We start from the raw sequence: 21,524 nt of genomic DNA on the forward strand, positions 1-21,524 counted from the left end.
GAACTGGGGGAGGCACTGGGATGCCCGATGTGGCCGGGCAGTGCCGCGGCGAGAAGTTTATTGGCAGCACAGGGGTGGGGGGCACCGGGGGGGGGCACCTAGCGCTGGCAGTGCGCCGGCTTGGGCAGGATGAGGGCCAGGGCCAAGTCGACGAGGCAGGCGGGCAGGTAGGAGGCGGGCAGCCAGAGCAGCTTGGCGTCCCAGCCCGCGCTGTAGCGGGTGCGCGGGTGCCGGGCGCCCAGGGCGTGCTCCATGCAGGCGGTCACCTTGCCCAGGTCCGTGTCGCAGATGACGTTCATGATGAGCCGCTGCACCTTCAGGTCTGGGGGGGGGGGGGCAGATTTGGGATGGGGGGGTGGTTAGGGTCAGCCCCAGGCACGTGCCCCGCTGTCCGCCGGGTCCCGTGCACCCCGGTGCCCCCCCAGGTCCTGCGTGCCCCGGTGCACGGAGGTGACCCCCGTGCCGTGCCTGCGCCCCCCCCGCCCCGCTCACACTTGTGGAAGAAATCCTCGCCGTAGCTGAGCCGCGTCTCGGGGGCCAGGCGCTCCCAGAGCCGCCGCAGGGCCGCCTCGATGCCCCCCAGGTCGGTGACGGCCGTCCTGAAGAAGCCGGGCTCCACGATGCTCACCTTCACCCCGAAGTGCCGCATGTCGCGCCTGCGGGCGATGCGTCCGTCCGTCAGGGGACAGGGACGGAGACTTGGGATGGGGTGGGGGGCGCGGGCGGGGGACCCACCGCAGGCTGTCGGAGAAGGCCTCGATGCAGTACTTGGAGAGGCAGTAGCCGCCGCCGTTGGCGGAGAGGCGGCCGAGCACGCTGGAGGTGTTCACCACGCGGCCCCGCGCCCGCTTCAGCAGCGGCAGCAGCGCCAGCGTCACCTCGATGGCCCCGAAGGCGTTGACGGCCATCACCTGCCGGTAGTCCTCGATCCGCATCCACTCCGTGGGGCCGATGGGGTTGGCCACCCCCGCGTTGTTCACCAGCCCGAAGAGCCCTGGGGGGGGGATCGGGGATATTGGGGTGCCTCTAGCAGGGTCCCCGGCCTCACCCCACGGCAGCTCTGCGGGGACCCCAGCCCCTAGAGCAGCTCCCCACGTGCTTCACAGCCCCCCCCCCTTCCTTGCCCCCCCCCCCTTCCTTGCCCCCCCCGTCCCCTCCCCAGACCCCCCCCCCCCCCCATCCTTCTTTAGGGCACCCCGGGGGAAGGAGGCTGCGTTCGGCCCCGCTGCCCACAACTGCTCCATCTCGGGTCCCCTGCTGCAATCCTTTCCTGCCCCATAGCACCCCTCCAGCCCCCCCCGGCCTGCCCCGTAACACCCCTCCAGGACCCCCAAGTCTACCCTATAACACCTTACCAGTTCTCCCTGCCCTATAACACTCCCCCGGGACCCCCCTATCCTCCCCTAAAATACCTTGGCAGCTTTCCCTGCCCCCGTAACACCCCCCAGGACCCCCCATATCCTTCCCCTACAACACCTTGGCAGCTCTCCCTGCCCCATTTATGCCTCCAGGACCCCCCAGCCTGCCATATAACACCCCCTCAGGACCCCCTTATCCTCCCCTACAACACCTTACCAGCTGTCCCTGCCCCATAACAGCAAGCCAGGACCCCCATATCCTCCCCTATAACACCTTACCAGCTCTCCCTGCCCCATAACACCCCCTCAGGACCCCCTTATCCTCCCCTAAAATACCTTGGCAGCTCTCCCTGCCCCATAACACCCCCCCAGGACCCCACTATCCTTCCCCTATAACACCTTGGCAGCTCTCCCTGCCCCATTTATGCCTCCAGGACCCCCCAGCATGCCCTATAACACCCCCTCAGGACCCCCATATCCTCCCCTACACCACCTTACCAGCTCTCCCTCCCCCCCAACACCTCCCCAGCCCCCCCTCACCCCCCCCCCCCAAGCCTCACCTTTCTCGCCCACCTCCTCCCGCACCCACTCGGCAGCGCGGCGGACGCTGTCGGAGCGGGTGACGTCCAGCAGGGTGGTGCGGAGGTGCCCGGCGCAGCCCCGCTGCAGCCCCTCGGCCCCCCGGGGGGTCAGGCAAGCGGCCAGCACGCGGTAGCCGCGCCGGGCCAGCCGCCGCGCCAGCAGGTTGCCGAAGCCGCTGTCGCAGCCGGTGATGAAGACGTGCTTGTCCTGCACGCACGGCAGCCGCCGCCGGTCCCGCACCAGCCAGCCCAGCGCCCAGGCCAGCACCGCCAGCAAGACGTACGGCCACATGGTGGGGGGGGGGGGGGGGCAGGGGGGGACCTGTGGGGACCGGGGGTTCCCCCCCCCCCCCAAGGTCAATCCCTGAGCCCCTGGGGCCGAGCCCAGGCTCCCAACATTGTGCCCCCCCCCCAAATTGCAAGGGGGGGTGCTGAGGATCTGGGCTCGGTCCCCGCCCCACAGCCCAGTGCCCTGGGGCACGCACTGAGGGGGGGGGGGGGTCCGTGCCCTGCTGCCCCCCCACCTGGGCTGTAAGTGACCCCCCCACCCCCCTCTAGAGGCCGTGGCGTGACGGGGATTAGCTAGGTGCAGGGGGTCAGCACTTGGCCGTGATCTGGGGGGGGGGTGGGGGGATCCCAGCTGCTCCCCCCCACCACCCCAACTCAGCCCCAACCCAGAGCAGGGACACCCCCGCGTTCCCCCCCTGCTCCCACCCCACACGGGGGGGGGGGGCCTCATGCCCTGTCTGTGTCCTGTACATCCCCCCCCCATATAGAAGCCCTATAGGGCTGTGCCCCCCCCCCAGCCCTATTTGTGGGGTGCCACACTGCCCCCCCCCCCCAAATACTCTCCATGGGGCTGGGATGGGGGGGTCCAGGCTCAGCCTCAGGCTTCTGGGGGTGCCACACTGCCACCCCCCCCCCCCCCCTCAAAGTGCCCTATGGGGACGGGGGAGCAGCCAGCGTCCACCCTGGGTCCCCAGCACCTGGGGGGCAGACGGGGGCTGAGCTGCCCCACGAGATGGGGGGGGCACGGGGGGGGGGGGGGGCACCTACCTTTGGGGGCAGCGGGCTCCAGGCACGGCGGTGGCAGCAGCAACGGAGCTGGTCTGAGCCGGGGAGGGGGTGGCTGCAGCTGCTCCTCCCCTGGGGCCTGGGGCCAAAGCCGGCACCCGGGGGGCCCCATTGGGGCCTGGAGGGGTTGGGGGGGGGGGGGACAGGACCCGCTGCCACCCCCCCCCCCCCTCCCCGTTCGGGGATTAGCGCCCCGAAGGCGCCTTTGTCCGGAGAAAAAAGGAGCCTCAGAGCCGGGTTTAGCGTTAAAGAGGATGAGGGGGCTTAGGGGGGGGGGGCAGCCCCTCGCCGCGGCTTTATTCTGTGTGCGGGGGGGGGTGACGGGGGTTGGGGGGGAGGAGGGCACCCCCCCCGCCGGGGGGGGGGCTGCTCAGGAGCAGGCGGGCTGCAGCTGCCCCTTGTAGACGTACTCCAGCGCCGTGGCGATGGTGCGCATGTCCAGCTCGATGCTGCGCGCCCAGTTCTCCACGTCGCCGATCTCCTGGGATGGGGGGGGGAAAAAAACGAGGGGTGTCAGGGCGCTGCCGGTGATGGGGGGGGGGGGGTCGGGGGGGGGTGTCCCGCGCCCACCTTGAGGGCCTGGTTGAAGTTCTCCACCATGGCGATCCACTGCCCCGTCTGCTTGGCGAACTGCGCCGCCTGCGCCTGCAGCGTCTTCACCTCCTGGTCCAGCTTGCGCTGGTTGACGTAGGCCTGGGCCACCCTGGGGGGGGGGGCGCGGGGGGGGGATTTGGGGTGGGTGAGGGGTGACGGGGGGTGACGGGGGGGGTGGCGGGGGGGATTTGGGGTGGGTGAGGGGTGAGGGGGGTTAACGGGGGGGTGACGGGGGGGGATTTGGGGTGGGTGAGGGGTGACGGGGGGTTAACGGGGGGGGTGACGGGGGGGGGATTTGGGGTGGGTGAAGGGTGACGGGGTGGTGACGGGGGGGGATTTGGGGTGGGTGAGGGGTGATGGGGGGTGATGGGGGGGTGACAGGGGGGGATTTGGGGTGGGTGAGGGGTGACGGGGGGGTGACGGGGGGGGGATTTGGGGTGGGTCAGGGGTGACGGGAGTTAATGGGGGGGGGTGACGGGGGGGGATTTGGGGTGGGTCAGGGGTGACGGGGGGGTGACGGGGGGGTGACGGGGGGGGATTTGGGGTGGGTGAAGGGTGACGGGGGTTAACGGGGGGGTGACGGCGGGATTTGGGGTGGGTGAGGGGTGACGGGGGTTAATGGGGGGGGTGACGGGGGGGGATTTGGGGTGGGTGAGGGGTGACGGGGGGTGACGGGGGGGTGACGGGGGGGTGACGGGGGGGATTTGGGGTGGGTGAGGGGTGACGGGGGTGACGGGGGGGGATTTGGGGTGGGTGAGGGGTGACGGGGGGTGATGGGGGGGTGACAGGGGGGGATTTGGGGTGGGTGAAGGGTGACGGGGGGTGACGGGGGGGGATTAGGGGTGGGTGAGGGGTGACGGGGGGGCGACGGGGGGGGATTTGGGGTGGGTGAGGGGTGAGGGGGGTTAACGGGGGGGTGACGGGGGTTAACGGGGGGTTAATAGGGGTCAACAAGGGGGCGATGGGGGATTGGGGGGGTGTGAGGGGTGGGGGGGTTAATGGGGGGGTGATGGGGGTCAATGGGGGGGTGACGGGTGATATGGGGGTGTGTGAGGGGTGGGGGGTTAATAGGGGTGTGATGGGTGATATGGGGTTAATGGGGGTCAAAGGGGGAGGCGGGGGGGTGAGGGGGGACATGGGGGTCAACGGGGGGTGACGGGGGTTAACGGGGGGTTAATAGGGGTCAACGGGGGGGCGATGGGGGATTGGGGGGGTGAGGGGTGGGGGGGTTAATGGGGGGTGAGGGGGGTTAATGGGCAGGGGTGACGGGTGATATGGGAGTAAGGGGGGGTTATTGGGGGGTCAATGGGGGGGTGATGGGTGATATGGGGGTAATGGGGGTCAAGGGGGGGTTAACGGGGGGTGATGGGTGATTGGGGGTAATGGGGGGGGTGATGGGGGTTAATGGAGGGTGATGGGGGTTAATGGGGGTCAAGGGGGAGGTGATGGAGGTTAAGGGATAACGGGGGGGTTGATGGAGGTTAAAGGGGGGGTGATGAGGGTTAACGGGGGAGGTGACGGCATGATGGGAGGGGTAACGGGGGGGCGATGGGGGCGTTATTGGGGGGTGATGGGAGATTATTGGGGGGGGGATGGGGGGGGACTATTCCCAGGTTCGGGGTGAGGGTCCCAAAGCGTGGCCGGTGTCAGAGGGGAACGGGGGAGGGGGGTCCCCGGGGGGGGTTTCCCGGGGGTGGGGGGGTCCCGGGAGGGGGGTGGTCCCGGGGGGTGGGTCCCGGGGGGGGGTTTCCCGGGGGGGTCCCCGCGCTCACCCCACGTTCAGGTGATCCACCAGGGCCTCGGTCAGGCGCGTGGCGGCGGCGATCGCCTCCCTGCGGCGCCGCTCTGCGGGACGCAGCCGTCAGCGCGCGGGCCGTGACGTCAGCGCCGTGACGTCAGCGCCGCGCCGCCTGGCGTCACGCCCGCGCGGGCCGTGACGTCACGCACCGCTTCCCTCCCCACCCCACCCCACCCGGACACCGCCGCGGGGCCCCCCCCCCTTGCGATTGGCAGCGCCGCGGGCCAATGGGGAGGCGCGGCTGGCGGCGCCGCCGGCCAATGGGCGCGCGGCGCGGGGGGGGCGGGGCGCGGCGGTCGCCATGGCAGCGCTCACCCTGCAGCTCGCGCCGCTCGCCCTGCCGCGCCTGGTGCTCCCGCAGCAGCCGGGACAGCATGGCGGCCCCGCTCTGCGTCGCCCTGCGTCATGGCGTCACCGCCGCCCCGCCCCGCCCCGCCCCGCCCCGCCGCGGGGCTTGATGGGGACGGGGAGGAGCTGGGGGGGGGTGCTATAGGGGCCGGGGGGGGCGCTATAGGGGCCGGGGGGGGCGCTATAGGGGGCTGGGGGGGGCCTATAGGGGGCTGGGGGGGGCCTATAGGGGCCGGGGGGGGCGCTATAGGGGGCTGGGGGGGGCGCTATAGAGGGCTGGGGGGGCCTATAGGGGGCTGGGGGGGGCCTATAGGGGGCTGGGGGGGCCTATAGGGGGCTGGGGGGGCGCTATAGGGGGCTGGGGGGCGGTATAGGGGGCTGGAGGGGGCCTATAGGGGCCTTGGGGGGGCGCTATAGGGGCCTGGGGGGGGCGCTATAGGGGGCTGGGGGGGCCTATAGGGGGCTGGGGGGGCGCTATAGGGGGCTGGGGGGGCGGTATAGGGGGCTGGGGGGGGCCTATAGGGGCCGAGGGGGTGCTACAGGGAGCTGGTGAGGGCGCTGTAGGGGCCCAAGGAGAGCTATAGGGGGCTGAAGGGGCGTTATAGGGGCCCGGGGGGGTGCTCTAGGGGCCCAAGGAGCGCTATAGGGGTGTGGAGGGGGCATAGGACCCTAGAGGGCGCTATAGGGACCTGATTCGGCCCTATAGAGGCCGATGGGGTATGCTATAGGGAGCTGATAGGGGTGTGGCCGGGTGCTATAGGGGGCTAAGGAGCGCTGTAGGGGGCTGATGGTGCGCTATAGGGTCCAAGGAGCACTGTAAGGGGTCTGATTGGGCTCTTTAGGGGCCCAGGGGGTGCTATAGGGGCCCAAGGAGTGCTATAGGGGTGTGGAGGGGGCATAGCACCCTAGAGGGCGCTATAGAGGCCTGAATCGGCCCTATAGAGCCCAAGGAGCACTATAGGGAGCTGATGGGCTACTATAGGGGCCAAGGGGATGCTATAGGGGCCCAAGGAGCGCTATAGGGGGCTGAAGGGGCCCTATAAGGGTCAAGGAGCACTATAGGGACCCAGGAGGTGCTATAGGGAGCTGATGGGGTGCTATAGGGACCCAAGGAGCGCTATAGGGGCCGGGGGGGGCCGCTATAGGGGTCCAAGGAGCGCTATAGGGGTCTAATGGGGCACTGTAGTGGCCCAGGGGGTGCTCTAGGGGCCCAAGGAGCACTGTAGGGGTGTGGAGGGGACATGGGACCCTAGAGGGCGCTATAGGGGCCCGAGGAGCCTTTAGGGTCTGGGGAATGGGGGGGCTATAGGGGCCCGAGGAACCTATAGGGGTCGAGGTGGGGCATCGGGACCTGGGGGGTGGGCTGTGGGGACCCCCAGGGGCCTGGGGCGGGGGCTGTGGGGTCCCAGCTGGGGGCCTGGGGGGGGCCCACAGCGGCCATAGGGGTCTGGGGGCTACAGGGACCCCCAGGGGCTGGGGGTGCTATAGGGGTCTGTTTGAGAGCCTGGGGGGGGGGCTGAGGGAGCCTGGCTGGGTGCGGGGGGGGGGGGGGGGGGCAGAAAAGGGACCCTGGGGGTTTCCTCCTCCTCCTCCTTCCTCCTCCTCCTCTTCTTCCTCCTTTCCTCCAGGGGTGGCTTCTGCCGGGGGGGTGGGCAGGGGGCCGGGGGGGGGGGGCGCTGGCACAGAGCAGCCCCGTTCCCGTTCCCATTCCCGTTCCCGTTCCCATTCCCGTTCCCATTCTCTGCCCCCCCCCAGCCCCCCCCGGGAAGTGACCGCCTCTTTCCCACGGTGGCCAGGCCAGCGGGAAGGGATTTGGAGGCTCAAGGGGGGGGGGGGGGGGGGGCTGGACGGCAGCCAGGTTTTTTTGGGGGGGGGGCTCGTTCCCCCACCTCACCCCCAGGCCGGCGGCGAGGAGGAGGAGGAGGAGGAGGAGGAAGAAGAGGTCAGAGCAGCTCCCGCAGGGCCGAGCGGCTCCGGCCAACTCCCAGCCATCTCCGCGGGCCTGGGGGGAGCGGCAGTGGTTAAAAATAGCCCCCCCGGGCCGGAAAATATGACTGCCCCCCCCCCCCCCCCACCGGGCCGCTGCGGGGGCGCGGGGCTGCTCGCTCCGGGGGGGCCTGGCCCCGCTGTGCACCCCCTGCCCGCTCCCCCCACCCCGGTGTGGGTCCCAGTCCTGCTGGGGGGGGGGGGGTTGACCCCACCCAGGGGTGCCCCCATGGTGGGTGCTGGGGTGGTGCTGGGGTGGCTGGGGGGGGTTGACCCCACCCAGGGGTGCCCCCATGGTGGGTGCTGGGGTGGTGCTGGGGTGGCTGGGGGGGTGGGGGGGGCACGAGCCCGGTGCGCGGTGGCAAACGTGCCGCAGCGCTTGGGGGGGCACGGGGGGGGTGGGGGTGCAAAGTGGGGGGGGTGCCGTGGTGTGGGGTGCAAAGGGGGGGGTGCACTGCAACTCGGGGTGCTGGGCGGTGCAGGGGGGGTGCTGAGCACCGCGATGGGGGGTGCTGAGCAGTGGGGGTGCCTGGGGGCACGGGCACGGGACGCGGCGCACTGCAGCACGCCGGGCAGCACCGGGCTGGGTACGGCGGGTGCCCGGTGCCGCGTCCCCGTGAGCCATCCCTGTGCGGCGTCACCGCTCCGTGTCACCGCGGTGTGTCATCGCCGTGTGTCCCCGTGCAGTGTCACCGCGCTGTGTCACCGCTCTGTGTCCGCTGCAGCGTCCCCGCGCAGTGTCCCCGTGCAGTGTCACCGCGGTGCGTCCCGTTGCACCGTCCCCGTGCAGCATCCCCATGGTGCGTCCCCGTGCGCTGTCACCGTGCAGTGTCACAGCCGTGTCCCCATGCAGTGTGACTGTGCGGTGTCCCCACGGTGTGCCCCGGGGCAGTGTCCCCATGCACTGTCCCCATGCGGTGTCCCCACGGTGCGTCCCGTTGCACCGTCCCGGTGCAGCGTCCCGGTGCAGCATCCCCGCGGTGCGTCCCCGTGCGCTGTCACCGTGCAGTGTCACAGCCATGTCTCCGTGCAGTGTCTCCGTGCAGTGTCCCCATGCACTGTCCCCATGCAGTGTCACTGTGCAGTGTCACCGTGGTGTGTCCCTGTGCAGCGTCCCCATGGTGTGTCCTGGTGCACTGTCCCCATGCCGTGTCCCCGTGCAGTGTCACTGTGCACTGTCACTGTGGTGTGTCCCCGTGCAGTGTCCCCACGGTGCGTCCCGTTCCACCGTCCCCGCGCACCGTCCCCGCGGTGCGTCCCCGTGCGCTGTCGCCGCGCGGCGTCGCCCCAGCCGCGTCCCCGTGCCGCGTCCCGGCCCCGCCGTGTCCCCCCCCCCGTCCCCCGTCCCCCCCCCCCCCCACGCCTGTCACTCGCCGCGGGGCGGGGGCCGCGTTGGCCGCCAGCCGGGCCCGCAGGGGCGGGGGGCGGACCGGAGCGGCGGCGGGGAGCGGCGGGGGAGCGGCGGGGAGCGGCGGGGAGCGGCGGGGAGCGGCGGGGGAGCGGGGAGCCATGGCGGGGCCGCTCTGGGTGCCCTGCCTGTGGCTGCCGCTGCTGGGCAGCGCCGCCTTCAACCTGGACGCGGGCAGCACGCTGCTGAAGGACGGCGCCAAGGGCAGCCTCTTCGGCTTCTCGGTGGCCCTGCACCGGCAGCTCAGCCCCGAGCCGGCCAGCTGGTGAGCGCCTTTGGGGGGGGGGGGCGCTGCGCCGCGGGGACCCCCCCGGCCCCCTCCCCATCCCCGCCTCCGGCGGCCCCGGGGTAATTCAGTGGGAAGCGGGGTGCTGGGGGGGGGGGGAGCCCCGGGGTGCTGGGGGGGTGGGGGGTGGGGTGGGGTGGGGGGGAGGACGCGCGCGTTCGGCCGCCGGGCCCCCCCCCTCCTCCAGCCCCAGCCCCGTCCCCGCCGCCCCCGCGCCCCGCTCGGTGCCCAGCCGCCGGGCGCCCACCCGCGTGCCGGGCGAGCCGCCGGCCCCGGGGCGGGGGGGGGGCCCAGCTGTAACGGAGCGGGGGGACGCGGAGGCGAGGAGCCGAGCGGGGGGAGCCCCGGGGGTCCCGCAGTCCGCCGGGTGTCCCGCAGCCCCCCCCAGCCGGTGCCCAGTGCGCCCCCGGTCGGGGCCGGTGGCGCCAGCGCGGTGGCGCCGGTGGGAGCCGCCCGGCCCCCGCTGCCGCCCTCTCAACATTCCTGGCGCCGCCGGGGCCCTTGGCGCTCCCTGCCCGGTGCCCGGCAGGTGCTTGTGGAGCTGCTGGCATCGTGCTGTGCTCCGCGGCACCGGGAACCAGGCACGGCACCGGGAACCGGGCACGGCACTGGGAACAAGGCACGGCACCGGGAACCGGGCATGGCACCGGGAACCGGGCATGGCACCGGCACTGGGTGCCAGGCACAGCACCAGGAGCCGGGCACGGCACTGGCACCGGGAATCGAGCATGGCACTGGGCACTGGGCAGGCCCCGGGAACCGGGCACGGCACCGGGAACCGGGCACGGCACCGGGAACCGGACGCGGGGCGCCGGCACCGGGAACCGGGCATGGCACTGGGCACAGCACGGGCATGGCAGCATGCATGGCACCGGGCACCGGGCATGGCACCAGGCACTGGGCACAGCACGGGCACAGCACCAGCCGTGGGACCGGCACCGGTGTCCCCCTGCTCGTCCCCTCCAGTCCCCCCAGCCCCAGCATCTCCAGGGGCAGCCTCAGCCCCGAGCTCCTTACTTGGAGCCTTGGCCCGGGCACCCCGGGCACTGCCCGGTGCGGGGGGACGCACCCGTGCCTGCTCCTGGCTCCCTCCTTTTTTGGGCATGTTGCTGCCGAGTTATTTTGAGTGAATTCCAGTTTATTTTTACCAGCTCTGCCTCTCCGTCCCCTCCTGGGGCTCCTTTGTGTCTTGAGGCCATCATCCCCCCGGGGACAGGCCAGGGGGTGCCCCACGGCCACAGGGGAGCCGCCGCCTCCTCAGGGCGCAGCGGGACGGGGCTGAGACCCCTCCCCACGGGACATGGGGGGGCTTGGGGGGGAGCTCAGGGGGATGGGGCCGGGGGGGGCCGGGGCGCTTTGAGGCCTGGGAAGAGCCGTGCCGGGGCCGTGGCTGCTCGGCCGTGCTGGCACCGAGCTGGGCACACGCGGTGCCCGCAGCCGTGAAATCGGGGTGGGAGCGCGGGGACAGCTGCACGGGGGCGGCGGGCAGGGGGCCGTGGCGAGGGGGGTGTGGGGGGGGCGAGCGTGCAAAGCCAGCAGTGCTGGTGGTGGTGGGGAGGGGAGGGGGGGCACACACATCCACACGCGCGTGCCCTGACCGGGGGGGGCTCCCCGTCCCCGCAGGCTGCTGGTGGGGGCCCCCCTGGCGCCGGCGCTGCCCAGCCAAGCTGCCAACCGCACCGGGGGGCTCTTCGCCTGCCCGCTGACCCCCGAGCTCTCCGACTGCTGGCGGGTGCCCATCGACGAGGGAGGTGAGGTGCTCGGCCCCCCCACCCCCACCCCGCAGGGGGCAGAGGGGATGGAGGGGACGGGGACGGCAGCGCTGATGCTGTTCCCCCCCCCCCACCCCAGTGGACCTGCAGAGAGAGAGCAAAGAGAACCAGTGGCTGGGGGTGAGCGTGAAGAGCCAGGGCGCCGGCGGCAAGATCGTGGTGAGCACCCGGCGAGGGGGGGGTCGGGGGGGTGGGGGGGGGGGACGCTGGGTGCCCCGCGGCTTCCTGACGCCGCCCCCGCTCGCAGACCTGCGCCCACCTGTACGAGGCGCGGAACCGGGTGCGGCAGCCCCTGGAGACGCGGGACGTGATCGGGCGCTGCTTCGTGCTGAGCCAGGACCTGCGGGTGCGCGACGAGCTGGACGGCGGCGAGTGGAAGTTCTGCGAGGGGCGGCCGCAGGGCCACGACCGCTTCGGCTTCTGCCAGCAGGGCCTGGCCGCCGCCTTCAGCCCCGACCAGCACTACATCCTCTTCGGGGCCCCCGGCACCTACAACTGGAAGGGTGAGCGTGGGCGGGCGCCTCGGGGGGCGCGAGCGGGTGCGAGCGCAGCAGCGGGGGGGTGCGTGGCCACGCGTGCTTGGGTTCGCGCACACGTGCCGGTGAGTGTGCGTGTGTGCACGCTGCGGGGTGGGAGCACGGTGCGGGGTGTGTGCACACGTGTGTGTGTGGGGTGCACGCGTGTAAGCGTGTGCATGTGTGGGTGCTGGGTGAGTCGTGGTGCCGCGTGCGGCTGCGGGTGCGCGGCTGCGTGTCCGTGCTGCGGGATGCCCGGCGAGGGCAAGACCCCCCCCCCCCCCCCCCACGCTCACAGCTCCGCGGGACGGCCGACATCTCCGGCGCCCCTTTTGTTCCCGTGCAGCAGGACGGTCCCCGGGAGGGTCCCCCCCCGGGAGGGTCCCCCCCCCCAGCCCCTCTGACCCCTCCTCGGTTTGGCAGGGAACCTGCGCGTGGAGCTGCTTAACCAGAGCTCCCTCGACCCGCTGCGCTACGACGACGGCCCCTACGAAGCGGGGGGCGAGAAGGACCAGGACCCCTCGCTCATCCCCGTGCCCGCCAACAGCTACCTGGGTACGGGCACGGCGGAGCCCGGCGCGGCGTGGGGAGCCCCCCCGGACCCCCCCCCGCCCGGCTCCAGCCTGCCCCAACCCCGGCGCCCTCCCTGACCACCACCCCCCCCTCTCTTTCTCTCTTGGCCCGCCGGGCGCAGGTTTGTTGTTTGTGACAAACGTTGATAGCTCAGACCCCGACCAGCTGGTGTACAAAAGCCCAGACCCCAACGAGAAGGTGCCCGGCGCGGCCGGCGACGTGCCCCAGAATAGCTACTTGGGTTCGTACGCGGCGCCGCCGCGTCCCCGTGTGCCACCCCCGGAGCCACCCCCCCCCCCCTCCCCGTGTGCCACCCCCTGGAGCCGTGTCGTGTCGGTGTGTCCCCCCCCTCCGTGTCTGTGCAGAGCAGAGGAGAGCGGAGCTGCTGCAGCCTCCGGGCCCCCAGCACACGCACACACACGCACACACGCAGACACACGCGTGTGCACGCACCCAGCTCGCTTTGCACGCCCCCCCCCCTCCAGTGCACCCCCCCCGCACACCCAGGCGTGCGCACACAGCCCCTTGCACACCCAACCCTACGCACGCGTGGCCGTGCCCTGCCCCGTGCCGCCCCCCCGAATGCCCCCGGGACCCTTTTGGGTCCGTGCGGTGCCTGTGCCCCCCGTCCCCCCCCCAGCTCCCCCCCCGGCCCCGTGCCCTGACTGTGGCCGTGTGTCCTGTCGCTGTGCCGGGGTTGTGGTGGGGGCACCGCCAGGCTTGGGGGGGGGGGGGGGGGGATTCCAGGGGTCCCACCTGAGTGCTGAGCCTGGCGTGCCCCCCCCCAGCACCCCAGGTCCCTGTGCTTTTCCCTCCAGTGATGTTTCTGCATGGGGGGGGGGTGCATGGGGGGGTGCATGGGGGCTGCATCCTGCTGGGTGCCTGGGGGCTGGGAGGGCTGTGGCAGGGCTGGGGGGGGCTGGGCACAGGCTGGGCTGTGCTGCTGGGGGGGGGTGGGGGGGGGGCTGCCACTGCTGCATGGGGTTGGGGGTGGGCTGTCCCCAAGCCCCTGGGGGCTCTGCATCTGCTGGGGAGGGAGATCTGGGCGCTCCAGGTCTTGCTGCTCTGTCCCCAAAATCTTCCCTTCTCTCCCCAAAATCTTCCCTTCTGGCCCCAAAATCTTCCCTTCTGGCCCCAAAATCTTCCCTTCTGGCCATGCAGGGAAGGGAGGGGGGGGCTGGTCCTCACCCCCCCCCCTCCCCGCTTTCCCCCGGAGCTGGAAGAGGACCCAGGACCCCCCCCACTTCTGCCCCCCCCCCCCCCCCCCCAAGTACAGACTATATGGAGCACAGAGCAGGGAAACTGAGGCACGAGCCGAGCAGGACCCCCCCCTCACCCCATCCCCATGCCCCCCACCCCAAAGCACCAGGGCCCCCAGCCACGCAGGGAGCTGAGCAGAGAGAGAGAGAGACGGACGGACGGACGGACAGAGGGCACCGGGTGGGGCACGGTGATGGGGGCCGGGTACAAATCACCACCCCCCAAAAAAAAAACCCAAAAAACCCCCAAAACCCCGAACCCGCCCGCAGGTTTCTCGGTGGACTCGGGTGCGGGCCTGACGCGGCGGCAGGAGCTGAGCTTCGTGAGCGGCGCGCCCCGCGCCAACCACACGGGCGCCGTCCTCATCCTGCGCCGCGACAGCGCCCAGCGCCTGGTGCCTGAGGCCGTGCTGCGGGGTGAGCAGCTCACCTCCGCCTTCGGCTATGCCCTGGCCGTGCTGGACCTCAACAGCGACGGGTGAGGCCACGGGGGGGGGCACAGGGTGGGGGTACCCACGGTGCCCACCGTGCCGGGGACCCGCAGTGCCGTCCTGCGGGGTGGCCCCGGGATAGGGGGTGGGGGGGGGGGTGACGCGGCCGCCGTGCCCGCAGCTGGATGGACCTGGTGGTGGGGGCCCCCCACTTCTTCGAGCGCAAGGAGGAGATCGGGGGGGCCGCCTACGTCTACGTCAACCCGGCGGGGCACTGGGACGCCGCCGCCCCCCTGCGCCTCAACGGCACCCGCGGCTCCATGTTCGGCGTCGCCCTGGGCGCTGCCGGCGACCTCAACCAGGACGGCTTCGAGGGTGAGGGGCGCTGGGGGGGGCGTGGGGATCCCCGGGTGCTGCTGCGTGTCCCCCCCCCCTCCTCACCGCCTCTCCCCCCCCCCCAGATCTGGCTGTGGGAGCCCCCTTCGATGGCGCTGGCAAGGTCTACATCTACCACGGCAGCAACCTGGGCATCGTGGCGAAGCCGGCGCAGGTGAAGGATGGGGGTCGGGGGGGGGGGGGGGGTCGGGGGGAAGTTCCCCGTTGCCTCCCGCTGCCGGTTCCCAGCGTCACAGCTGTCCTTGTCCCCAGGTCCTGGACGGGGAGGGCGTGGGGGTGACGGCCTTCGGGTACGCGCTCTCGGGGGGGCTGGATGTGGATGGGAACCTCTACCCCGACCTGCTCGTCGGCTCCCTCTCTGACACCGTGGTGCTGTACAGGTGAGTGCCTGCCACAGGCACCCCCGGCCCCGAACAGGGCACCCTAATCCCCAAGCATCCCCTGATCCCAAGCATCCCCTGGCCCCAAGCATCTCCTGATCCTGATCATCCCATAACCCCAAGCACCCCGTAACCCTGAGCATCCCCCACCCCTGAGCATTCCCTAACCCTGAGCATCCCCCATCCGTGCACATCCCCTAACCCCAAGTATCTCCTGATCCCAAGCACCCCGTAACCCCAAGCGTCCCCCATCCCTGTGCATCCCCTAACCCGCAGCGTCCCCTGTCCCTAAGCATTCCCCATCCCCTGGTCCCCCCCATCCCCCCGACCCAGGGTCCCCCCGTCCCTTGGCACAGCTGGGGGGGGTCCCATGCAGGGGCTGTGCACGGTGGGGGCGCCCCCAGTGGGGCCCAGCCCGGCACCGCCGTGCTCCGTGCTCCCCCCCCCGCAGGGCTCGCCCCGTGGTCCACGTCTCCAGGAACGTCTCCCTGGTTCCCCCCAACATCGACCTGGAGCAGAGCAACTGCCAGCACCAGGAGGGCGTCTGGTGGGTGCCACGTGGCTGGGGGGGGGGCGAGGGGGGTGTCGGGGCCGCCCCGTCTCACTCCACCTCTGCCCCGTGCCCCCTGTAGCGTGGATGTCCGAGCCTGCTTCAGCTACACAGCCAGCCCGGCCAGCTACAGCCCCCCCCTCGGTGAGTGGGCACGGGCAGAGGGGCCGGGGGGTGCCGGGGGGGCTGCGTGTCCCCCCCAGAGGGGACGGGACCCCTGCGGGGCTGGGGGGACCCCCGGCACGGCCCCGTCCCTCTGCCCCCAGTGCTGGAATACGTGTTCGACGCCGACACGGACCGGCGGCGGCTGGGCCATGCCCCCCGCGTCACCTTCCTCGGCCGCCGTCCCTCGGACCCCGAGCACCAGTTCTCGGACACGGTGGAGCTGCCCCGGCAGCGCGCCCGCGCCTGCGTCAAAGCCACCTTCCAGCTCCAGGTGGCTCCCTGTCCCCGTCCCCATCCCCATCCCTGTCCCCAACCCTGTCCCCATCCCTGTCCCTGTCCCCGTCCCTGTCCCTGTCCCCATCCCTGTCCCTGTCCCTGTCCCCGTCCCCGTCCGTGTCCCTGTCCCTGTCCCTGTCCCTGTCCCCATCCCATCCCTGTCCCCATCCCTGTCCCTGTCCCCGTCCCCGTCCCCATCCCTGTCCCCATCCCGTCCCTGTCCGTGTCCCTGTCCCTGTCCCTATCCCTGTCCCCGTCCCTGTCCCTGTCCCTGTCCCCGTCCCTATCCCTGTCCCCGTCCCTGTCCCTGTCCCTGTCCCCATCCCGTCCCTGTCCTCCTCCCCATCCTGACCCTGTCCTTGTCCCCGTCCCCATCCTCGTCTCCAAATCCGTCCCATTCCCAGACCCATCTCCGTCCCTATCCCATTCCTGTCCCCATCCTTGTCCCTTCCCCATCCCTGTCCTCATCCCTGTGGCATTTCTGTCCCATCCCTGGCCTCTTCCCCATCCCTGTCCCCACCCTTGTTCCATCCCTGTGCCATCTCCATCCCATCCCTGTCCCCATTCCCATGCCTGTGCCATCCCCATCCCATCCTCATCCTTTTCCCATCCCCGTCCCCATCCCCGTCCCCATCCCCGTCCCCATCCCCGTGCCATCCCTGTCCCTATCCTCGTCCCTGCCCCATCCCTGTCCCTGTCCCATGCCCCCCCCGCCCTTACCCTCCCCCTTGCTCTGGCCGTCCCCAGGACAGCATCCGTGACAAGCTGCGCCCCATCGCCGTCACCCTCGCCTATGGCATCCAGGGGGCCGGGGCAGCGCGGCACAGCCGGGGGGCCATGCGGCACAGCCGGGGGGCCGCCCTGCCGCCCCTGTCCCCCGTGCTCAGCCCCCAGCAGCCCAGCAGCCAGCGCACCGAGGTGAGGAGCCCGTCCCGCTCGGGGCCAGCTCGGGGGCTGCCTCCCTCGGGGTGTCCCCGACCCTTTTGTGTGTGTGTGTGTGTCCCCCCCCCCCGCAGGTGCACTTTCTGAAGCAGGGCTGCGGGGACGACAAGATCTGCCAGAGCAACCTGCAGCTGCACTTCCAGTTCTGCGCCCGCCTGGGGGACGCCGATTTCGTGCCCCTGCCCAGGTGAGTGGGGCTGGGTGCTGTTCATCGTCCCCCCCAACACATCCCCACACACCCTACGGGGCGGAGGGGACGCCCGGCGGGGGCTCACAGGGGCTGTCCCCGTCCCGTCCCCCCCCCCCAAGGGGTGAGGATGGCACTGCCATCTTCGCCATGAGCGACCAGAAGGACGTGGCCCTGGAGATCCACGTCACCAACCTGCCCTCGGACCCCGCGGAGCCGCAGCGGGACGGGGACGATGCCCACGAGGCCGTGCTCACCGCCACCTTCCCCGAGGAGCTGCCCTACTCCGCCGTGCGCCCCTATGACGGCCGGGCACCCTCGGTGCGGCAGGGGCTGGGTGGGGGGGGGGGGCGAGGGAGGGGGGGGCTTTGGGGGTGCGGAGCAGTGGGGACAGATCTGGGGGTCCCCGGGATGCAGAGGGATGGGGATGGTCGTGAGGGCGCTGAGGGGGTGGGATGGGGATGGATGTGGGGGGATGGATCTTGGGGGGCTGGGGTTTGGGACGGGGCTGGTCCCAAAGGTGGTGGGGTTTGGGACGGGGCTGGTCCCAAAGGTGGTGGGGTTTGGGACGGGGCTGGTCCCAAAGGTGCTGGGGTTTGGGAGGGGGCTGGTCCCAAAGGTGGTGGGGTTTGGGATGGGGCTGGTCCCAAAGGTGCTGGGGTTTGGGACGGGGCTGGTCCCAAAGGTGCTGGGGTTTGGGACGGGTCTGGTCCCAGAGGTTCTGGGGTTTGGGATGGGGCTGGTTCCGGGGGGGTGCAGGATGGGGGGGTGCCCGCAGCAGGTCCTCAGCTCTCTGCCCCCAGGACAAGCCGGTGGTGTGCCTCGCCAACCAGAACGGCTCGCAGGTGGAGTGCGAGCTGGGGAACCCCATGAAACGCGGAGCCCAGGTGGGCGCAGCTCCTTGAGCTCCCCCCCCAATCCTCCCCGGGACCCCCAGCCCCAACCCTCGCCCTGTGCCCCCAGGTGCGTTTCTACCTCATCCTCAGCACCCTGGGCATCACCCTCCAGACCACGGACCTGGCGGTGGAGCTGGCCCTGTCCACGTGAGCCGGGGCGGGTGGCGGGGGCTTTGCAGGTGGCGTGGGGGGGGGGGGCTCAGAGCGATGCCCCCCGCCCCCGACCCCCTTTCTTTTCCCCAGGATCAGCGAGCAGCCGGGGCTGGAGCCGGCGGTGGCTCGGGCGCGCGTGGTCATCGAGCTGCCTCTCTCCGTGACGGGGTGAGTGGCAGCGGGGTGGGGGCCGCTCCCCCCCCCCCCCCCAGGTCCCCCTGACCCCCACCACTGTGTCCCCGCAGCGTGGCCGTGCCGCCCCGGCTCTTCTTCGGCGGGGTGGTGCGGGGCGAGAGCGCGGTGCGGCGGGAGAGCCAGGTGGGCAGCGCCGTGCGCTTCGAGGTGACGGTGAGTCCGGGGGGGCTGGCGGTTGGGGGGAGGGTTGCAGCTGTGCCTCCCCCCCCCAGCACATGCAGCCAACCCCGAACCATCCCGCGCAGGTCTCCAACCGGGGCCAGTCGCTGAAGACGCTGGGCTCGGCCTTCCTCACCCTGCAGTGGCCCCATGAGATCAGCAATGGGAAGTGGCTGCTGTACCCGCTGCAGCTGGAGCTGGCGGCCGCGCCGGGGCCGCGGGCGACCTGCAGCCCCGCTGCCAACCCGCTGCTGCTGGCCCTGGTACGGTGGGGGGGGGGGTGGAGTGGGACGGTGAGGAGGGGGGGATGCCGTCCCCTCTCCATGCCAGTCCTTGTCCCCCAGGAGCCACCAGGGGACACCGAGCTCACCGAAGCACCCGCCGCGGGGTCCTGGCGGGTGCCAGCACCCGCAGAAAGGAAAAGGAATGTGACACTGGTGAGCGGGGCTGGGGTGCTCCCGCTATCGGGGTGCTCCCATCCCTAGGGTGCTCATGTTTCTGGGGTGCTCCCGGTCCCGGGGTGCTCCCGCTCCTGGGCGCGTGGCCAAGCTGTGACCCCCCCCTTGTCCCCCAGGACTGTGCCCAGGGCACCGCGCGCTGCCTGGCGTTTCGCTGCCCGCTGCACAGCTTTGAGCGTGCCGCCGTGCTCACCGCCCGCGGGCGGCTCTGGAACAGCACCTTCCTGGAGGTGAGAAGGGAATGGGGACGGGGACGGGGACAGGGATGGGGACAAGGGCAAGCCCTGTCCCGTGCCCCCGCTGCAGGAGTTCCTGGCCGTCACCTCGGTGGAGCTGATCGTGCGTGCCAGCGTCTCGGTGACCTCGTCCATCAAGAACCTGGTGCTGAAGGACGCCTCCACGCAGGTCTGACCCCACAACTCCCGGCACCCGGCGCCCTCCCCGCCACCCCCTGACCCACGCTGCTGTCCCCAGATCCCTGTCACCATCTACCTGGACCCCGGGGTGGCGGTGGCTGGCGGCGTGCCCTGGTGGGTCATCCTCCTGGCCGTGCTGGCCGGCATCCTCGTCCTGGCCCTGCTGGTCTTCATCCTCTGGAAGGTGAGTGAGGGGGACGGGGTCCCTGTGGCAGGATGTGTCCCCACCCTGTGATACGGGGTGCCCTGGCTGTGCCATGCCGTGCCATACCACCCTGGCCGTGCTACGCTACCCCTACTGTGTCACGCCGCACTGTGCTGCTGGGCCACTGCTACGCCGTGCTGCGCCGTGCCACGCGGTGCCGTGGCGTCAGGGCAGTGCCGTGCCGTGCCGTGCCACGCCATGCCTTTGGACCAGTGCCATGCCGTGCCGTGCCGTGCCCAGCCTCACCTTCTCACTTCCTCCCCAGTGCGGCTTCTTCAAGCGGAGCAGCCAAACCTCCCGCTACACCGCTAACTATTACCGGGCCCGCCGGAGGCTGCAGCCCTCCGAGGCGGACAAGCAGGCTCTGGAGGGCCAGCGGTAACGCGGGGCCGGCTCCCCGGGCCGGCAGCAGCCAGCACGGGTGCGCACGGGCGCGCGGCCCCCCCCTGCACGGGTGTGCGAAGGCGTGCAGTGTGCCCAGGAGGAGGGATGAGGGCTTGCGGTGTCCGCATGCAGTTGTGCGAGGGTTTGAAGCAGTGGGGTGGGTGGAAGAGGGTTTGCAGTGTCAGGGTAGCATGGTGCGAGGGTTTGCAGTGCTGGCGTGTGGGTGTGCCAGGGTTTGCTGTGCTAGTGCACAGGTGTGCGAGGATTTGCAGGGCTGGCGTGTGGGCGCGCGAGGGTTTGCAGCATCGGGGGTGGACGGATGAGGGTTTGCAGCGGCGGGGTGGCAGGGCAGGAGCCTGCGGTGCTGCTGGTGCATGGCCGTGCCAGGGTTTGCAGTGCTGAGCCAGGCCGTGCCGTGCCGGCACGCAGATACGTGAGGGTTTGCAGCACCGGTGCGACGTGCATGCCCCCGTGGTGAGTTCTGGGGGGAGCGCAGCGGGACAGGCAAGCGCGGAGCTGTGAGCACGTGGAGCCAGACCTGATCCCGTCTGGCTGCCTGTGCCGCCCAGCGGGGCTGAGCCGTGGCCAGGCGCTGCCCGCAGCCCCCGGTGCTGACCCCCCCTGCTCCCCGCAGCTGGGCTTCTTCCGCCGGGCGCGCTACGCGCCGCCGGCCGTGCCGCAGTACCACGCTGTGAAGATCCCGCGGGAGGAGCGGCAGCAGTTCCGCGAGGAGAAGATGGGCACCATCCAGAGGAAGGAGTGGGCTGTGAACTGGAGCGAGGCCAGCGACGGGCACGTCACCCCCAGCTCGGCGTAGCCCTGGGGCTGCTGGCCGTGCCGCAGGACCCCAGCGGGCGCAGGGGGAAGCGGGACGCGGAGCCCCCCAGCCCTGCTGGCCGTGCCCCGGGGAAGGACCCTTTGGCAACGCGTGGGGACACGCACGTGTGTGACGCCTGCCTCGGCCAGGCACACCCAGAACTGCTTGCACTGGGACAAGGCCCCCGGGGACGGCTCAGCTGTAGGCTGTGGCTTGTCCCCAGAGGGATGGATGTCCCCTGTAGGGACAGCTCGGCCCTACAGGGATGGCCCCATCCTATGAGGGGCTGGCTTGTCCCCAAGGGATGGCTTATCCCCAGAGGGATGGCTCGTCCCCAGGGCTGGCGTGTCCCCAAGGGGCTGGCGTATCCCCAAAGGGATGGCATGTCCCCAAAGGGCTGACGTGTCCCTGAGGGGGTGGCGTGTCCCCAAAGGGATGGCTTATTCCAGAGGGATGGCGTGTCCCCAGAGGGATGGCTTGTCCCCAAGGGGATGGCATGTCCCCAGAGGGATGGCGTGTCCCCAGGGGGCTGGCTTGTCCCCAGAACACCTCAGCCCCCTGGGGACAGCTCGACCCTACAGCGACCCCCTCCTACGAGGCCGACCCAGCCCCCGGGGCCGGCCCAGCCCCCAGCGTCGCTCAATGAAACCCAATAAAAGGAGCAGCCCCCCCCGACCCCGCCCCGTGTCGTCCCTTCGAGACCCCCCCCCCGCCTTGGCCGATCCCGGGCGGGGCCCCCCGGGGGTTCGGGGGTCCCAGGCCCCAGCAGGGAGCGGGGAAGCGCCGGTGGCGGCCGAGCTGCGGGAGGGGGCGGCGCCGCCATGATGGGGGCGGCCGCGGCCGCTGGGAGCGGCCATGATGGGTGGGGCGGGGGAGCGGCCCCGGTGGGTGCCGCCATGATGGGTGTGGCGGCGGTCTCTGGGAGCGGCCATGATGGGTGCGGCCGTTTCCATGGCCGGGAC

General features: G+C 71.6%; 3 protein-coding genes across 7 annotated transcripts; 1 reads left to right on the forward strand and 2 right to left on the reverse strand.

The window, feature by feature from the left end:
• Window positions 1-22: 22 nt before the first annotated feature.
• Window positions 23-3,491, reverse strand: RDH5 (retinol dehydrogenase 5). Of its 2 annotated transcripts, none has more exons than XM_080570953.1 (5): window positions 2,974-3,491; window positions 1,919-2,553; window positions 736-994; window positions 493-656; window positions 23-322 (listed from the first exon to the last, which is right to left on the reverse strand). In XM_080570953.1, the coding sequence occupies exons 1-5, from the start codon at window positions 3,123-3,125 to the stop codon at window positions 99-101; spliced, it is 1,434 nt and encodes a 477-aa protein (XP_080427079.1). In that variant the 5' UTR covers window positions 3,126-3,491; the 3' UTR covers window positions 23-98. The 2 variants fall into 2 exon arrangements, with proteins under 2 accessions (XP_080427079.1, XP_080427080.1); XM_080570954.1 differs by having other exon boundaries at window positions 1,919-2,261; window positions 2,996-3,125.
• Window positions 3,252-5,862, reverse strand: BLOC1S1 (biogenesis of lysosomal organelles complex 1 subunit 1). Its single transcript, XM_080570972.1, has 4 exons — window positions 5,721-5,862; window positions 5,380-5,452; window positions 3,584-3,716; window positions 3,252-3,494 (listed from the first exon to the last, which is right to left on the reverse strand). Exons 1-4 carry the CDS (start codon window positions 5,779-5,781, stop codon window positions 3,384-3,386), a joined length of 378 nt encoding a protein of 125 aa, XP_080427098.1. The 5' UTR covers window positions 5,782-5,862; the 3' UTR covers window positions 3,252-3,383.
• Window positions 5,863-9,171: 3,309 nt separating this feature from the next.
• ITGA7 (integrin subunit alpha 7) lies at window positions 9,172-21,237 on the forward strand. 4 transcript variants are annotated; one of them, XM_080570981.1, is made up of 26 exons: window positions 9,173-9,412; window positions 11,057-11,184; window positions 11,285-11,364; window positions 11,453-11,708; window positions 12,144-12,275; window positions 13,823-14,030; window positions 14,165-14,358; window positions 14,445-14,533; window positions 14,632-14,759; window positions 15,211-15,306; window positions 15,392-15,453; window positions 15,576-15,745; window positions 16,498-16,668; window positions 16,767-16,879; window positions 17,002-17,200; window positions 17,683-17,766; window positions 17,843-17,922; window positions 18,019-18,096; window positions 18,174-18,276; window positions 18,369-18,545; window positions 18,627-18,719; window positions 18,857-18,970; window positions 19,047-19,145; window positions 19,215-19,340; window positions 19,627-19,782; window positions 20,380-21,237. In XM_080570981.1, the coding sequence occupies exons 1-25, from the start codon at window positions 9,249-9,251 to the stop codon at window positions 19,741-19,743; spliced, it is 3,261 nt and encodes a 1,086-aa protein (XP_080427107.1). In that variant the 5' UTR covers window positions 9,173-9,248; the 3' UTR covers window positions 19,744-19,782; window positions 20,380-21,237. The 4 variants fall into 4 exon arrangements, with proteins under 4 accessions (XP_080427105.1, XP_080427107.1, XP_080427108.1 ...); XM_080570980.1 differs by lacking the exon at window positions 19,627-19,782 and having other exon boundaries at window positions 9,174-9,412; XM_080570979.1 differs by lacking the exons at window positions 12,144-12,275; window positions 19,627-19,782 and adding an exon at window positions 12,415-12,534 and having other exon boundaries at window positions 9,172-9,412; window positions 18,369-18,719.
• The last annotated feature ends 287 nt before the right edge of the window (window positions 21,238-21,524 follow it).

The sequence above is a fragment of the Anser brachyrhynchus genome (genome assembly GCF_964034855.1).
Source record: "Anser brachyrhynchus genome assembly, chromosome: 29".
NCBI lineage: Eukaryota > Metazoa > Chordata > Aves > Anseriformes > Anatidae > Anser > Anser brachyrhynchus.

What these genes read in the sequence shown, in the direction of transcription:
- RDH5 (XM_080570953.1), bottom strand. Translation starts at nt 3,125, where the DNA reads ATGGGGCCCCCCGGGTGCCGGCTTTGGCCCCAGGCCCCAGGGGAGGAG. An exon ending in GGAGGAGGTGGGCGAGAAAG is followed by an intron (nt 995 to 1,918) that starts GTGAGGCTTGGG and finishes TCCCCCCCCCAG; the next exon opens with GGCTCTTCGGGCTGGTGAAC. An exon ending in GCCTTCTCCGACAGCCTGCG is followed by an intron (nt 657 to 735) that starts GTGGGTCCCCCG and finishes CATCGCCCGCAG; the next exon opens with GCGCGACATGCGGCACTTCG.
- BLOC1S1 (XM_080570972.1), bottom strand. Translation starts at nt 5,781, where the DNA reads ATGCTGTCCCGGCTGCTGCGGGAGCACCAGGCGCGGCAGGGCGAGCGG. An exon ending in CGAGCGGCGCGAGCTGCAGG is followed by an intron (nt 5,453 to 5,720) that starts GTGAGCGCTGCC and finishes TGCGTCCCGCAG; the next exon opens with AGCGGCGCCGCAGGGAGGCG. An exon ending in ACTTCAACCAGGCCCTCAAG is followed by an intron (nt 3,495 to 3,583) that starts GTGGGCGCGGGA and finishes CCCCCATCCCAG; the next exon opens with GAGATCGGCGACGTGGAGAA.
- ITGA7 (XM_080570979.1), top strand. Translation starts at nt 9,249, where the DNA reads ATGGCGGGGCCGCTCTGGGTGCCCTGCCTGTGGCTGCCGCTGCTGGGC. An exon ending in GCGCCGGCGGCAAGATCGTG is followed by an intron (nt 11,365 to 11,452) that starts GTGAGCACCCGG and finishes CCCCGCTCGCAG; the next exon opens with ACCTGCGCCCACCTGTACGA. An exon ending in GGAACAGCACCTTCCTGGAG is followed by an intron (nt 18,971 to 19,046) that starts GTGAGAAGGGAA and finishes CCCCCGCTGCAG; the next exon opens with GAGTTCCTGGCCGTCACCTC.